This window comes from Ambystoma mexicanum, chromosome 11, assembly GCF_040938575.1.
Source record: "Ambystoma mexicanum isolate Mex_15411 chromosome 11, UKY_AmexF1_1, whole genome shotgun sequence".
Classification (NCBI taxonomy): Eukaryota; Metazoa; Chordata; class Amphibia; order Caudata; family Ambystomatidae; genus Ambystoma; species Ambystoma mexicanum.
The window spans coordinates 607068990-607086854 of record NC_090934.1 but is presented as its reverse complement, the minus strand read 5'-3'; the positions used below and the strand labels follow the sequence as shown (position 1 = coordinate 607086854).

The following is a 17865-nucleotide window of genomic DNA, read 5'->3' as shown; positions in this document are numbered from 1 at the left end:
GGTGACGTGATGTCTGCGGACATCCAACGCACCCACTGATTGGATGGTGAAAAGCGTGAAGTCATATTTTTGGAAACGCCCGCCATGTTGGATTTGTGGACACCGGGTGGTGTCCGCAGACATCACAGTAAAAACATATTAAAAAACACAACATTGCACTTGTCAAACTTATCAAACAATATCTGGGGGTGAGGGGTGATGAGGATGGGATGGGATAGGGCCGTAATAAGCCAAAAAACGGCTGTTTTTCACCCATGAAGTCCGCAAGCCGTCCGGATGTTCCGGTGCGGTCCTGTGAAGTTTCACAGACACTTAAGATGTTCTGGGACATCTATGACTATTTCTGCATTACAGGGTTGGTGAAAAGCAGTTTTTGGATGGCTTATAACTTTGGCATCACTCAGTGAAACTGCATGGAATTTAGGAATTCTATTCTAGAACTAATACTGAATGGGTTTGCAAAGTTTGGTGGGATTCTGTCAAGAGGGGGCAAAATTAGAGGGACGTCCCAAAATATTGAAAAGGCTTTTTAATGTGGTGGTATTTGACAAATCTACACAAAAGATTGCAAAACCATTATAGATCTAGATATAAATGTTTTTGTAAAGTTTGGTGGGATATTGTCAAGAGGGGGCTAAGTTATAGGGGGGTCCCAACATTTTTAAATGGCTCATAACTTTGTTGCCATTTGACGAATGTGGACAAAAGTTTCCAGAAAGATTATAGACCCAACCTTAAATGTTTGTGTAAAGTCTGAATGGGTTTTGTCAAGTTATATGACAATTGTATGTACATACATTTTGACACTTTTCAAAAAATAAAAAATGGGGAGCGGATTTCCAACAAACTCATGTAAGGAGCATTGACAAGAACCTTAATGCATGGTTTTGCAAATGTGCCCGTGTTTTATTTCTTGAAAAGTGTCATAATGTAGGTACAAAAAAATGTGATATACTTTTGGTGACTGAAGTATAGCCTGTGGCCATGGGGAGCGGCCAGATTGTCCTGGTCATGGCATAAGGTCATGACCTGGACAATCTGGCTTTTGGCCATGACCACAAGGGATGACAAATGGGGTTAAAGTGTCCATGTCCACCTGGCACCGGCTATGTGGTAAAGTTATTCGAAAGTGGGATAGGTTTGAAAGGGCAAAGAAATTTTGCTCGAGGTAATATGGTCACAGGGTTCTCTCTTCGCCTTCTGCAGGCTGCCATGGAAAGGGATGAGGGGCTCTGTACGGAGCCCCGCCTTCTCTTTCATGGTGGCCATCTTGGAAAAGGAATTTCTTTCCTACAGTGGGACGCTGCAGGCATCCCACCATAGAAAGAAAAATCCTTTTGGTTTTTTTAGCACCCTGGCTTACCGCTTTAGGAACCCGGGGTGCTATTTGACAAATCTACACAAAAGTTTGCAAAAACATTTTAGATCTAGATATGAATGTTTTTGTAAAGTTTGTTGGAATTTTGTCAAGAGGGGGCAACATTAGAGGGGGGTCCCAACATTTTTAAATGTCTTACAACTTTGTTGCCGTTTGACCAATGTGAACAAAAGTTTCCAGAAAGATTATAGACTCAACTTTGAATGTTTGTGTAAAGTCTGAATGGGTTTTGTCAATTGGGAGCTAAGTTGACAAAAGATTTTGTACATACATTTTGACACTTTTGAAAAAATAAAACATGGGAGCGGATTTCCAGCAAACTCATGTAAGGAGCTTTGACAAGGACCTTAATGCATGGTTTTGCAAATGTGCCCGTGTTTTATTTTTTGACAAGTGTCATAATGTAGTAACAACACATTGTGATATACCTTTGGTGGCTGAGGTATAGCCTGTGGCCATGGGGAGTGGCCAGATTGCCTGGGTCATGGCATTAGGTCATGACCTAGACAATCTGGCTACTGGCCATGACTACAAGGGACAAATGGGGTTAAAGTGCCCATGTCCACCTGGGACTGGCTATTTGATAAAGTTATTCGAAAGTGGGATGGGTTTGAAAGGCCAAATAAATTGTGCTCATGGTAATATGGTAATAAAGTTCTCTCTTCGCCTTTTGCAGGCTGCCATGGAAAGAGAAGAAGGGTTCTGTATGGAGCCCTGCCTTCCCTTTCATGGTGGCCATCGTGGAAAAGGAATTTTCTTCCTACAGTGGGACGCTGCAGGCATCCCACTGTAGGAAGAAAAATCCTTTAGTTTTTTAGCACCTTGGGTTAGCGCTTCAGGAACCCGGGGTGCTAATGGTCTTCATCCCCCATTGCAGGGGCTAGAATGGAGGATAACGGTGTGCAGCCCTCATTATCCACCCTCGCTTCACGTTGGCCGATAACTTGGAATGCCAGGCAATTATCCCCTGTTCCAGTGCCTGGATCGGGGGATGAATGCCACATTATTCCCATTAATAAAACCAAAATCTTATTGAATCTATGTGCTTTACTGAGGAATGTAAAGTAGATGGAGTCTTTTTTTTTAGTTCTATTTTTTAATTGTGAAAGGTGGTTCCAAAAGGAACCTTACTTGTGTTGTTGTTTGATGTCTTATTTTTTTTTGCAGGTAAGGTTAGAACGTAAGGTGTGGAGGGAAATGAGGGAAGAGGCACCAAGCCCTAATATGGAGGGGCAGATGGACAGGGTGCGTGTGTGTTTTTTCTATGGTAGGGGAAGTGTTTCTCATGCTCCTTGATTACAGCTTCCAAAGCACTTTGAAATTGCTTCCCCCTGCTAAGTGGTGTGTTGCAGTACATAAAGAGGACTGTTGTCTTTGAAAGATATCTATCAACAGCCTCTTTTATTGCTTGCAAGGTACTGCTGCGATTTTGTGTTCCACAGAAGTAGGCTGTGTGGTTACAGTATTGGTTGAGGAAGATGAGGTTGGAGGAAGACCGCCTAGTACTTGCTAAGAAAGCAACAACCTTTCTGAGAGCATTGCGGTGGTTGGATTTGGTGTGGCGGTGCATGGAGTTGGTCCCTTAGGAGTACTGTCCATGTAGTCCGCGACTGGGTGCATTTCACTTTGGTAGCTTTAGCCTTAGGTACATTCCCAACAGGGGTAAAGAACTGCCACACCCATGATTCTCTCTGGGTGCTAGAGGTAGGCACTTCCTCTACCTCATGTTCTTGGTCGTCTTCGTTGTCTTTGAAAGTACTGCGCTAAAAACCAATGAAATTCACTGAAAAATCTTTGTTAAAGGGACGTTATGATTAAGTTGCACTAATAAAAACCTATGAAATTCACAGAAAACATGTTGTAAAAGGGATGTTATGGTTAAGTTGCGCTAATAAAAACCTATGAAATCCAATGAAAAAAACATTGTTAAAGGGAAGTTATGGTTAAATGTAAAACCGAAAAACCTCAGAAATTCACCAGTTATGGTAAGCTAAGCAACCACAACTCGCGCAACCACTATGCACTGCTAAGACTAACACCCAGGACATCAAAGACGACATCACAAATGTCATTGATGACATCACTGATGATAACACATGTGAAATTAATTTTGATGAAAAGTCCCTACAAGGGGTTGTGTTTATAATGTTGGTAACAAGATGTCAGGGATGATCGGGAGACCTATCATGAACTACTTGATCTATTACAGAATGTACTCATCTAAACAACATTGTATTGGAGTGTTGTTTTTAATACATGAACCTAATCATACATAAACATGGGCAATGGCTGCAGCATGTACCATAGAAGTACAACATTTATAATCTTGTAATTTTGGACAGTACAATCATGAATGCTACCTTATCAGAGTTTTGAGTAATGTTAAACATGTAATAATTAGCTAACAATTGAAGACTAACTACACACTTGTGCCAGTACAAACAATACATGTGAAGACCCACAACATATATAAATCAGAGGCAGATACCCCCCAAACTAAAGTAACGAAGAAAGAAACAGCATCATAAGAAAATGTTAATTTCATTAAAGTTTGTCTTCGTGTATACAAATGAATTGTGTGTTTGAGGCCTGCTTATTGCCCCATGTATGTGCATCATGAGCTGAGACCAAACCCTAAGAAAAGTACTTTAAGAAAATATGACACAGTTAACGTCTAGATATATAGCACCTTTTGAATTTTAACATTCTGACTGTCAGTGAACAAAACCTGGCCTAGATAGGTCAGTGAATAAAAACAAGTGGTCCAGATATGTGATGTCATCAGTGATGTCATCAATGACATTTGTGATGTCATATTTGATGTCCTGGGTGTTAGTCTTAGCAGTGCATGGTGGTGGCGCGGGTTATGGTTGCTTAGCTTACCGTAACTGGCGAATTTCCAAGGTTTTTCAGTTTTACTTGTAACCATAATGTCCCTTTAACAACGTTTTTTCATTGAATATATTTATAGATATACATCAAATACATTATCTATATATTTATATATTACACCAGATAAATTATGGCGGGTTTAAAATGGTTAGAAAAAAAAACATCCACCTGAAATGTGAAAGTGTAATATTCCATTTGAGCCAAGTCGCACATTCCACCACACCACCTATTAACCATTGCTGGAAGTACACCTCCAGTTTAGATCCACATCAACCAAGCATTAGGTGTGCAAATTAGCTCAAACGCAAGCTGTTTGCTCCAGAAAATTGCATTTCCCCTTACAGGGCAGTGCTACCTTTTACAGAGCTTAATCAACCCAAAACAGTACTTTCTCACGACTACAGACAACTACATACCTGGTTTCACCGTTATTAAGGATCAAAAGTGTAGTATAGTCTAACAGTCTTCTTCGTATTAGAAACCAATTATCATTGTAGATAAAGTATTAACACTCAATTTACAACTGGTTAATATAGTGTCATCTAATTCGCTAATTGCTCCAACAGGTGGGAAAATGTAACTAGATCAATATCTCAATTGCTTAAAACTGCAACTATTCTGAATGTAATCCAACTCGGAAACACATGTATGAGCAATAAGACAGTGAGCAAAACCACTAGAAAATAGCGCTGTAGATTCCCATCAGTGATCCACTGTGGGTTATGCAATTCATGCATTCAACCAATCCCTTTTCTCACAAACCCAAAACATGTGCACCATACCTTGATCTGCCACCTTGTCAATGTTGACCTTGAGCTCGTGTGCCATGAAGCCAATGACCGAGAAGATGACGAAACCTGCAAAGATGCTTGTGGCACTATTGGTGCAGGTAACTATCAGCGTGTCTCTGCAGCAGAAAAAAGCAGTTGATGAAAACATGTTTAGCTTATACATGTATTGCACTGCCCCCAAATCCATACCAGATACAATGCTTACATTAGGTACATTGGAAAAACTGAAAATCACAGCGCATTTCTGAAACACGTTTGGACTCATTTCATACTTGTAGAACCTTTGCTATATTACTATACTGCTTTTTGTGCTTAGGCTGGTTTACCTATCTGAAGAAATACTCTCAGACCCCTTGCAGATGTTTCCAATAGCACCACTTGGCTCATCTTGGACAGTGTGCATGTGAGCATCTTGTAGTGTATTAGAGGCTCCAGATTGGCTCTTGGCACTTAGATGAGCCCACTAGTAGACCAGCCTATGAAGAAGTTTGCCTATGTGAAGGATTGCCACCTGGCAAGGGTGTATAAGCCATGGCTGTTTAGATTTTTTTTAAACATAAAACGATGCAGGTAATTCTCAGAGTGGATGGTCTGCTGACTAGACACCCCTCGTCACAGAAATCCATATCAAAAGCATAGTACACACCTGAGCCCGCCTAATCAGTATCCTGATCATTGTATCCTGATCTGCTGCTCTTTCTTTCAAGTAGCAGAGAGCAGGTTCAGTGCATAGGTGGCTTTTGACAGGTGCAGTGACAGTCAAAGTCACTACAGAGCAGGGGCTGCATTTAAAATATGTACGTCTGTTCCAAAACCCCATTATTGTTAGTGTACTGTCCTCATGGCACATTAAACTTTAAATAGAAGCCATACCAGTTTAGGGTATGGTGGATGGTGTTTCAAATAATTGTTACAACAACTTCCACTTGATAACACACGTCAGCCATGTGAGCTCACCTCAGCTGTGGAAAGTTTATGTGTATCCCACCAGCCAGGCAGGGTGCCTTGCTGCTGCCTGTTGTTCCTTTGTGAGGGCTGGTAACACTGGCCCCAGAGAGACTGCCACTCAAGACAAGCTGTCCTAGGAACCAGAATTAAAGGGCACATCCATTTGCAAAAGGAGTCGTCTCACACCAGGTTGCTACGTACCAAAAGGGTCTGTAATTCTATTGAGATGGGAATAGGGTAGGCTTAGTATATAAAGAAGGAGCGCCTTACAGCTGGAGGAAGGTTCCAACATCTTGTTTCTCTCTGTCTCTATCTTTCCTTTCTGCCCCGCACTTCCTGTAGCACAAAGCACTTTGGTTGGGATGTCAGGAAGCAATGTCCACTAAATCCAAGAACAGGGATTGGACCCCTAAAGCAGGCTAGATTTAGTCCAATTACCTGTGGACTTCTAGTTTTAAATGAAAGGGTATCCCACTCCTTCCCAGATTCACTTTGGCACAAACACCTAAGAAAGCACTTTGTTGGACCTCTGCTGGGAGAGACTTTCCAAAGCCCTCCACCAGTGAGGTGAAGACTGAGTGTCCAATGCAGAGGTGAACTCTGTTCCCTACCCATCCCCAGGGCACATTGGGGGTGTACCTGCTGCTGCAACAAGACCTGCATCTCTTCCAGCCACTCTGCTGTCAATGACCTTGACGTGGTGAAGGGCCCCAGAAAGTGTGCACCTGCCTCCCTTGCCATGAGAGCCTGAGAACAAGGACTACACTTGTTCCTGAAAGAGACTCTTAGCACCTGAGAGACAGAACAGCCAAGATCCCTACATTCCCACCGCTACTTGATGTGAATCGACCGTACGGAGCCATAAGAAATGTGTGGAGCTACTTTTGTCAATTACCTGCTCTTTGAACCACTGAAGTGCATGTTCAAACCTGCTAGCTGAGAGTGTCATTTTCTCAGCTCAATATAGAAGCTCTTTACTAGATCTGCCGCCTTCAAATTGCCATGCACCCTGCCAGCCTCTTCGCTGCCGATTCTCATCACCAGTCAAACGGACCCTGGTAGTTCATTGAGCCTCAGCCATCAGATGCTGTATAGAACCACTCAAACTGGAATACATACACAGTCTGCAGCATCTTTGCCATCATATTGACCATCAAGCTGACCCTGGTGACCCTCACTATCTGCAGTCATCATCGAACCGCTCACGTAGAATAACGCATCCAGCCACCAGCATCTTCACAGTCAAACTGCCCTTCAAACCATCCCTGCTGGCCTGCTGGTCTGCTGGTCTGCATGAAGCCACTCTTAAACATCACCTTCGAAACACTACAAGCTCCTGTTCAAACCCTGCTCAACACATCTCCCGGTCCAGACCAATGTGATCGCTGCACTCGAACCACTCGAATAGCATCAAGAAGCCTGGTTTGCCGTAGTCAAGCCACCAGGAAGGTACTTTTTATCCATAATGGCCCCTTTGTCCATTTTGGACAATAGAGATTGGTTAAGTCACTTGTGCACCTTTTTCATCAAAGACATATCCTGATAGAAGAACATTGAGGTAATTAAATTGCCTTTCACCTCTCTATTCTTGCCCAGAGCACTGCATTTTCTAATTTCTTGCGTATTCTCTGTCCTTTCCACACAATGAATCTTGTGCAGTCTTTCCATTCAGTTTTCTTGCAGATATATGTTTAATTTAAGTATATATATTTTTATAGAACTTTGATTGGTCATTCCCTTCATTTTGGACTGCTATGCTTTGCTGTTTAGGTTGCTACTGAATCACATTCACACCCTGCTTGAGAGTATAACCTTCCCTCGGCCCACAACACCACAAAAGGCAAATGAGGAATATCTCTTAACTGTGCCTCTTTACATTTTTTGATTGGGATCACACTTGCTTTGTAGAAGTTTGAGAGTTGAGCAGACACTTTAGCCACTACTCACCCTTGTACTCCTGCAGGGCAGAAGTCATTTCCTCACAGCCTAGCAGTACATCCAAGCATCCAGGTCCAGGGGAAGATGGTGTTAAGTGGGGTGCAGCAGTGGAATCAGCAATTCAGTGCCTGTTTATTTTCTACTTTGGCAAATCTTTATTGTCAATGCATTTCTGTCACCCATGAGTAGAATCTTTGGAATTCTCTTCTACATAGACCCAGTGCACCCCTTCACTTGAACGTACACTGAAAAAACTTAAGACAAACAAGGTAGCCTAGCCAGAGATGTCCATGCACCACATACTCTCATGTCTGTAGATGCCTACCCGCTATGCTCCATTAGCACATGGATTACATTACTGACCTGAATGTAAGTAATAATCTCTGATATAGACACCATTCCAAACATTATGACATGACCAGAAGCCTGAAATCATTCACTTTACTTTTCAGTTGCACAATTCCACTTTCTAATAGACCTTGGGAGTGACATGATCACTTACGATAATGACCATTCCTCAACTTTTGGCCCTCGGCTTAGCCTCAGGCAATAACTTGTGTGTGAGTCATTAGCCCATGATGGTTCTCACTCCCTCAGGCTGTTAGTCTTAATTGCAACATCACTGCCAATAAGACAGGCATTCCAACAGCCTTAATATTCTCTTTGGTAGAAGCGTAACCTATGGCATCTAGGTCAAAAATATTCAGTTTGCGGATAGTTATCTATATTTCTATGTACATATTATTATAACCGTCGTTGCACTCATAACATTATTTTTGGGAATCTAGAAAACGCTTTTTGAATATTATTTCTCTTGAGGTGTGATAATTGTATATACTTGGGTTATAAATGCAGAGATCAGCCTGCAGAGAACAGCAGTCGTGAGGATAGCTCAGGGGCAACGTGCTCCTCTTGGAAGAAAAACGAGGGCTGAGCAACACAGGTTCGATACCCGGGTCCACGCTCAGAAACCTCTGGGTAGTAAGCCCGTTTTAAATAAACCATTACAATTTACAATTACAATCCTAGAAGGACCGCAGCCAATCTACCGGGTAAGGTTGTCAAGCCCATCTCACTAGTTGGCACTAAGCATTGAAAATGAGCTATGTACAACCCGTAATTGAGAATGCGGGTAATATATTAAGCATTATAAAATTCTCTCTGATTTGTATACACACTTTGAATTGCAATAAACAGATTATATACAACATAGTTAATCTATGGTTTCATTAACAATATTTTTTCAATATAAGTAAAGATCCCTTGAGGATTAAACGAGCAAGAAGAAGACAATTGGCCCTCATTACGATTTGGACGGTGTCATATTAATATGCCGGTATTAACGTATACCGGCACTTTCCGCACCGGCCAACTACAAGTTGGCCAGTGAGGTGGCGGAATAACCTCCAGCTTACCACCTTACAGGCAAAAATCGCTGTTATTAATTGCACTGGTTATAACGATGCCTGTAATACCGACAAACTCTCCCATGGAGTCCAATGGGACTCCATGGAATGGGAGTTACACTGGCTACCGCCACTCCGGTGGACATTCCGAGTGGTGGTAACGGTAATTCCATTTGAGGGTATCCTGGCGGATTTACCACCAGGATGCTGGCAAACTCATAATGAGCCTCAAACACTGTACATTTGTAAAGTCCAAACAAAATGGGAAAGATGGCACAATACGTTCAGTGTCCCAGGATCCCCTTTACCTAAATGGGCACTGCTGAACACTAAGCAATGCTGCTGTGTCCTACATACATACAATATTAACATGATTTTAGCCATTGTGGCTAAACAGCAGAAAAACAAAAAAATGGAGTTCCACATTGATGGACATATGAGCAAAATGATGTGAAGGTGAAAGGGGAACCATCGGGGAAAGCTAAACATGCCTTTAAGGATGCATTCAGCAGAAACCGTCAACATGATCTGAATACCTGTGTTAATTTCATGAAAACATACTGTACCTGTAGCAATTATTGTGGAACTTGTTATAGGAAGAGAGTGTTATCAATCCTCCCCACGCAGCAGACAAGGAGAAAAATATCTGAGTGGCCGCATCCTTCCACACCTAGAACATCGCACAAAGGGAAGTGTTAGAACAGTGTCTCACCATCACTCACTTTTGTAGAGGATCACAACATATGTTTCCAAACACTATACATGGAGAGACTAAACAATGTACTTGTAGTTGATGCGAAGGAGGCACAATTGTTTTTGAAAGGGGAAAACTCTACCACTAGAAATAATAAAATGTCTCCTGACTGAGAAATGATGAAACATTTGTAAATAAATATGGCAGTAGAAGCCAGTGTGCTCACATCACAGATAAGGCTGCCCTGCTGTGTTCACAAAGAATGTTCAACCTTTACAGTTATCAAGGTGTGTTTATTAAAAAGAAAACAGTGATACTACATAGACCCTGCTGATTTTTACGTTCTTTTTAGTCAAATGGGTCCTTTTAAAATCTCGGATTCCATAACCCTATGATCTCAAAGATGCTATGAAATGAACTTTGGTAACTTTAGCAATTAAGCTTAGTATTTTATATCTGGTTTCAGATTTTCAAGGAAGGGGGATCCAGCTGTCTAGATGGCTGTAGGTAGCTTTGGCAAAACAGTAACTAACAACTATGGAGCAGATGAAAGATAGTAATTTAGAATGTCTCAAAATGGTTGTCACATGCAATCTGATGTGAACCTTCTGCTACTGCAATAAGGTCACAAAGATGATTCGGCTTTCATATAACTCTGTGCTTGTGGTTAGAGTTGACTGGCAGTCCTAAGCCTACAGTAAAAGGTAGATCCAGGGTTAGTGTTAGTCAATACCGTGGCTGTGCAGTCCTCTGTCCCAATGACCATTTGTCCAGTATCATCATGTTGTGCACTATTATGGGTGTCATCTAAAATCAAGCTTGGCACAAGTGGCTCTAAATTGAGGCAGATTGTTGGAAACGGTTGAATGTTAATGTTAATAGGTAGGGAGTAAGTACCAGACCGAGAAGGAGGATCTTAGCTCTGCCTGTGTTCACCCAAGTACATTCATACCTGGTGAGAATACATTATTTGAATATTCCTTTGCATTTCAAGGGGATTTGGGCAACCTTAATGAGAGTTTTAAAATATGTTTGCTAGGATTTTTTTAAATACCAAGAATACATTAAATTCTTCTAGCATGAAATCAAAAGATAGGCTTATTGAATATAATGATTGTTTTTATGAATGAAATCAATTTTAAAATCAGAGCACACTACGATTCATAGTAAACAAAATAAGTTAGTAACATACATTGGTGTACCTTGAACTTTTTCTTAATTTCACTGTCAACATATGCTCCTCAATATCTAATAATATCAGAGACATATGGAAAGAGTCACTGAATTAAACAATATCCATGAACGTGAAACAATAGAGTAAAATTGGGAATATTTTGAAGACTAGACTAAAAGTGATATTATTAATTTGATGACTGTGCTTACAAAAACAGAGGGCAGCAGTGCTGTTAATGTGTCAAACAAGGGCATGCAACAGGAACTGATGACATAGAAAAACACTTCCCTGGTGCCACAGCTAATAACTGCGCCATTCAGTAGCCATTAATGAATGCAAAAATAGCTGTCTGAACACGAATGCGCTAATTATGCAGGACTGTGCAATTAAAAATGTCAAACAAGTATGCCTTAAGCCATTTGATTTCTAAGCACTACAGCATCCCACCACGCTGGAGCTAACTTGTACCCATTCTGTTTTGCTGTGTATAGAAAAGGTAAGGCTTTAACATGATATTATCCATTTTATTTTGTGTTGAAAGGGGAAAAACTGTTCATTGGGATGATTCGTAGAAAATTGTAACATATCAAAGTTGGAATGTTAAAAATGTATGAATGGAACGCGTGTTGTATACAATCCCACACTGTCAGCTTTGCCTTGTTCTATTGGTGCATGTGCAAATCAAAAAATGTGCAATGTGTGCTTTCTCCGATTTTACACATGGGAGCCTTTTCTATTGATTTGCACAAATCAACACATTCTCAAATATTTTCCTGGCATAAATATAGAGCATACTCTTCATTCATTGGTCATAGAAAAGCATGTACTGTACTCATAAAGGGCTCCAGAATGTGTGCATCACAGATGTGCACACTCTAATGCAGTGGCGGCCCACCACAATGGCAGTTGGGTGCCAAACCCACGTGAGCATCAGGCCGCTACCCCACCTGAATGGCCGGCAGCAGATTTGACCTGTATTCTTTATTTGATGGGGGACTATGTTGCCTGCCTCTAAGCAGGGGCGCGTTCCCCACTGAACTATAGTTTTATTTTTTAAATTTTTTTTTATTCAGTAGTATAATGTAGCACATCATTATTATTGCGCTAGCAGTGTAGACACACTGGCCCTCATTATGAGTCCGGCGGTATTCGTGCTGGTAAAAACAGCACGGGTGCCGCCGGAGTCATTTTTTTTATGCCGCCCGGCAATGGGGACATACCGGGCATTACATCCCTGGCGGTCTCGGTAATTCCTCATTGCCGGGCACTGAAAAATATTGCTCCCCATTCCCATTCGAGTCCCAGTGGACTTAATGGGAATGGGGAGGTAGGATGCACCGATCCGTCAAGGTCTGCGAGCGGGTGCCTTTCCGCCCGACAGGTAATACCTGGCGGGCGGAAAGGCACCCACTTGCAGAACTCGTAGTTTGCCGGTCTGGTAACAACGGTGCCGGTAGCTTACAGGCACCGTTGTTACCAGACCAGCAACCTTGTAATGACCCCCACTGTCTGACAGGAGAGGAATCCTTTCCTGTCAGTCAGTGTGTTCATGTTGCGGAGACTCCCCTACATTAGTAGTGGCAGTATGTATTTACTTTTTGAAGGTGGCATGACATTTTTTACTTAATACAATCTTAGGTGGTGCACATCAATTTCATAACAACACATTCTAAACGCGTCAAGCTAATTACACATGCTGTGCTGCTTTGAAAAGGTTACACTTATGTGGATTTGAAAATCTACAACCTTCTTGGATGTTGAAGATGAAGAAAAATTAAAGATTTTCATTCATAAAAGTTGGACCACATTTGGTGTGCAGACCCTCAGTGAGGTGTTCCTCTACTTCTCTAATGGCTTTTTTTGCTGGGCATCAAGGTTAAAGCAAACATGATAAGTGTTTTTCCATTGATAGCTTGGCCTATGGTGTGATTGTGCTTTTACCTTCTTACTGTGGCTTGGCATGTGTTACATTTTACTTGGCATCAAGGTTAAAGCAAACATGATGGATGTTTTACATGGCTAAACTGGTGTACATTGGTGGCTCCAGTCTTGCCATATATTATTTGTTTGTCATGACATTTTTGTACTTTACATAAAGAGTAAAAGCAAACATGAGGTTAATTGTATGGTACACTGGCCTTTCTTGGTATAGCCAGTGTGGATATACTTTGTTTTGTGTTGCACAGAATATTTTACTGGTGGGAGGTTGTATGTGGTAATATTGGTGCACCATGCATGGACATGTATGGGCACAGCCATGATGAACATGTTTTATACTGTGGGCGAAGGCATCATGAAAAAATGTTGCACAATGGTACCGTGCACTGTTGGTGATGTGCATCGATTGGGATTATTCATGTGCTACCATTACAAACTGATTGCAAACTGTGTGGCTTTTTACCTCATTTTTCACAGAAAGAGTTGTAAAATGCACCACTTATTATTTTAAACATTTTCTCTTGGTGAGAACCCTCCATCCACGGAGCATCCCTGCTTCATTTGGGCTCCCCTGCTTCGCTTGGTCGCTCCTGCATATTAGGCACATACATTTACAGCCCGCCAGTTCAAAAATTCACCAGCCGCCACTGCCGTGATGACCTTTTGCCCTATTCATCCAACTCCAATAACACCCTAATTCAGAAATGGGATCCACCTTTAAACGTGCAGAAAAGAAAAGTATTTCTCAGCACCTGTTGGAACAGCCAATGGGGAGGGCACAATGCATGAGACTCTTTCATGCATTTTAAGTGGAACAGCACCTGCAGTCCTGCTTGTAATTCTTGCCCTGAAACAGGGCAAAACATGTGTTTTCTTATTTTTAACATTTTACAATGACAGATATTTTAAGGGCCAGTCTCTATTGATGTGGCAGGATTGCTATGTTATGCTATGCTATTATATGCAGGATTGCTATGCCATGTTATGTAGGAATGCTATGCTATGTTATGCAGGATTGCTATGCTAGTTTGTGCTATGTTATGCAAAACTATGTTATGCTATGTTATGCAATGCAATGATATTAGGCTCTCCCATACAGTTAGGCCTCAGACCCTCCATGTCACCTCCCTCTGCCTCCCTCTGCCTGCTCTACATGCGGCACCCTGGACAGGCCCAAACCCCTCCAAGGGCAGAAGGCACATCAGACCTTTCCTTCCGCTTATTCTCTACAAATATAGCTATAGCCTAATATAGCCTAATATATGGGAGATAACAGAAGGGGTTCTGCGAATGCCGCTTATCCATAGTACAGCGCGATGTACCTGCAGGTCTGCGTAACAAGTGACTTGTTGACAATTCTTGCCAAATGTCTGCAATATCGTGCAAAGTAACACCTCCATTGTGAAATTACTGAAACATACCAGTGTTTGCCTATGAAATGCTATATAAACTGGCACACTAGCGCGGGGGCGCTAGATGGAGCTCTGTGTGCCAACCTGCCTGAACACTTGCATGCTGTGCTGCCTGCTGATCCCACGGTATGCCGTGTATTTGCAATCTAATACAGGAAGCTTGATTTACCATCAGTCTGTGGCTCTCCCCTTATTTCCTGCATGGCTCTTGGCCACCACAATATTAATGCCTATTCCGTGCCCATTTGGGTGATGCAAGCTTTTCAAACATTAGTGTCAGTAGTGCTCTCCTGCCACATTAAGATATGCAAGGGGACTCGTCGGTTCATCATTTGCACAGAAATGGGTAGCTCACCTTTGTGAATCCTGGTAATCATGAAAGTTCAAAAAGTGCATGATTATTTGAGAAATGGGTACTCAGTGTGCACCCAGCACTCCAGTACGCATGTGGACCTGGCAACGAATTGTTGTTCACTTAGCCTGAAAGACTTGTTTATTTCTTAGGAATAGGCATCTTTGTGAAGCATACTATATGTACTTCACGCAAACGTTCAATTCTTTGTGACATGTCCCCTTTGTGGGAAACAGTGTACAAAAGATAAAATGCTCCAGTCAACATACACCATTGCCCAGCATTGTGGACAGACAAATACGCGTAACTGTTGATTGTAACAAAAAATGAACAATGGATCTAGAAATCTGTAACCGAACACATTTCAGGGGTCAAATGCAAAGCATATGTATGAGCCTCATCACAGGGGTAATGTCTCATGTGCTAAACAACAGCACAGATGAGAATATCCCAGCAGTAGCCATGACAGTGTGGAACCTAGAATCTTAAACTCATGGCATTGCATTATATCCCTTTTGGTGGCATAATCTCCAGCTGGCACCATTTGTGTGGTGATCACACCTAACCAGGGCGTTATGGGATAGCAGTTATGTGTGGCTTATCTTTTGAAATAATACCTATTATTTCAGGTGCTATGTTTCACCATTATGGATGTTAGTTCTTATTTAGTGAGTACAATAAAATTAGGAAACGTGGCAGCAAGTTTTGCATTTTATTTGCATATAATCTAAATGATTGGTGCTGTAGCAGAGTGACTGGAGTACTGAGACTGAGGCCACGCCCCCTGAAAAAGTCAGGCGTTCAAAATCTTCTGCAATCGCCCTTGCAGCGAAGCCCTGAATTCAAGGGCTCTTTCATGTTTGGTGCTTTTGGGTGGTGTTGGTGTGTGCCCCCCCTAAACGCACACTGAGATTTTGGTCTTTTGGAGCTTTAGTCGAGCAGTCGTGCACCAACTGGGAGCTGGAGTGGAAGCGTGGTGTCCTATCGGGCCTCGATAAGGACTTTTTTCTCAAATCTGACGTCCAGATTTGGGCCCCATAGCTCCTTAAGTTATTTAATGTAGTAACCGCGGATAACTCAGCACCTAAATCTTGGCCTAGTGCTGAGATAGTTCCCGTTTACAAAAAAGGAGGTCGGGACTCACCTGGGAATTACAGACCTATATCTTTACTAGACTCGATGGGGAAGATATTAGCTGAAGTTGTATTGGTTCATCTGAAAGAGTGGAATGCCTCACTGAACATCATTGATCATAGACAGGCTGTCTTTAGGGATGGAATTAGTACTAGGCGTAAACTAATATGAGATAAGTATGTAGAGTGAAGGAAAGTAAGCATATACAATGTATTTGTCGACCTTCGCTCTGCTTTGACACTGTACCCCGTTCTAAGCTATGGGCAACCTTGAGGGCCTATGGCACTCCGAATGCTCTGTTGTCAGACGTACTCTTCCTCTGTGACAATAATGATGCAGTAATTAGACGGGGCCTAGGCAGGGAAACCACCAAACTAAATGTTGTGCAAAATGTTGTCCATTAAGGATGCGTTTTGGCACTAGCCCTTTCCCTGCTATGTATGAACGGTTTAATAGAGAGGTTGGTGCATGTCCCTGCAGATGCTCTAGTCTTAGCAGACTTTTTTTTCATCTCACAATCTCCTGTGGGCTTAAAAAACCCATTTACACATGTTTTCAGAGTTTTGTGAGGAAATGGGTTTAGTAATAAAAACTGACAAAACCAAAACCATGATTTTCAGACAAAAAATGAAAAGACAAACATGATTTTGAATAATGAATTAATAAAGCAAGTAAATCAGTTTATCTTGTTGTGCGGTTTGTGACCTCATGTAGATGGGACCTCCAGCTGCTAAAATCCAAAGGGACATTAAAGAGATATAGGGGAGCCATCACTAAATTATTATTTGAATATGGCAAGGGCACTATAGGACCCTTGTTACAGGTGTATATGGTTCAAGCCAGGCAAGCTGCCTTGTATGGTGCTGAACTTTGGGGTGGCGCTAAATGTAGCAAGTTTGGGATAATTGAGAATGGGTTCTTAAAGAAGAATCTGGGACTCCCCTGTGGGGCACCTACTGTTTAACTTCGTGAAGAAACAGATTATTGTATACCTGTTATTGGGGATGTTGCTGCCTTAATGCCAGTTATGTACTAGATAAGAATGTGGAGTAACAGTGAGTGCTACAAGTTCTGAGAAGCTGTAAATGACATCTTGGGACAGCCATGAGCTCTGCCCCTGTTAAAACCTGGTTATGTGAGTTAGGCCACATCGATCTCTGGCAGTCCCCAGCTGACATAATTGCAAATGCTAAACAAATTGTTAAGACAGAGTTCTGGCAGAGAATTGAGGTGTCTCCTGGAGAATGGTGTCCAACTCTGCTGCTATGTCAGCCTATTGGGATGCCAAGTGTACCAGAGGTTACGAATCCTACTTGGACATCATGAGGCTTAGACGGCTGTGCACATTGTATTGAAGTTAAGGTTTGGAAACTTGCCCATGGTGGCAACGCGTAATGCATGGAATGCGGACTTCACCAGCAATTGCCCGTATTGTTTGAATAGGGCTGACACGAATGAGCACTTTCTTTTGGCATGCTCCTTGTACATTTCCTACAGATTAATGTGCTTGAAACCAATATTTGTATCCCTGGGTGTTAGATCTTCCAGAACTATACATCGTGTTATCCAGGCTTGTTTTGATCTTTTTAATTAATTTATTGATGATGAATATATGAATTTATGAGATTTTTTATGTTCACTTGTTATGCATTTGAATTTTAGGGATGCTTGGCAGCGGAATGTTGTCCATTTTGTTTAATAGTGTATTATCTAGTTTTTATGTTGTACCCATTACGAACCACTGAATGGCATCGTATTTGTAATGGTATGGTATTGTTTATTTATTTAGCGCCTACACACAGGCAAGT

The 17865-nt window shown here is 41.8% G+C and overlaps 1 protein-coding gene across 1 annotated transcript in view; it reads right to left on the bottom strand.

Annotated features, from left to right (window-relative positions):
• SLC6A5 (solute carrier family 6 member 5) overlaps nucleotides 1–17865 on the bottom strand; it is a 426034-nt gene that overhangs the window by 201800 nt on the left and 206369 nt on the right. The window contains exons 9-10 of the mRNA XM_069623483.1: nucleotides 9920–10023; nucleotides 5053–5177 (exon numbers count right to left, since the gene is read on the bottom strand). Of these exons, the coding sequence (XP_069479584.1) occupies nucleotides 5053–5177; nucleotides 9920–10023 (229 nt within the window). The remainder of the gene's footprint in view (nucleotides 1–5052; nucleotides 5178–9919; nucleotides 10024–17865) is intronic.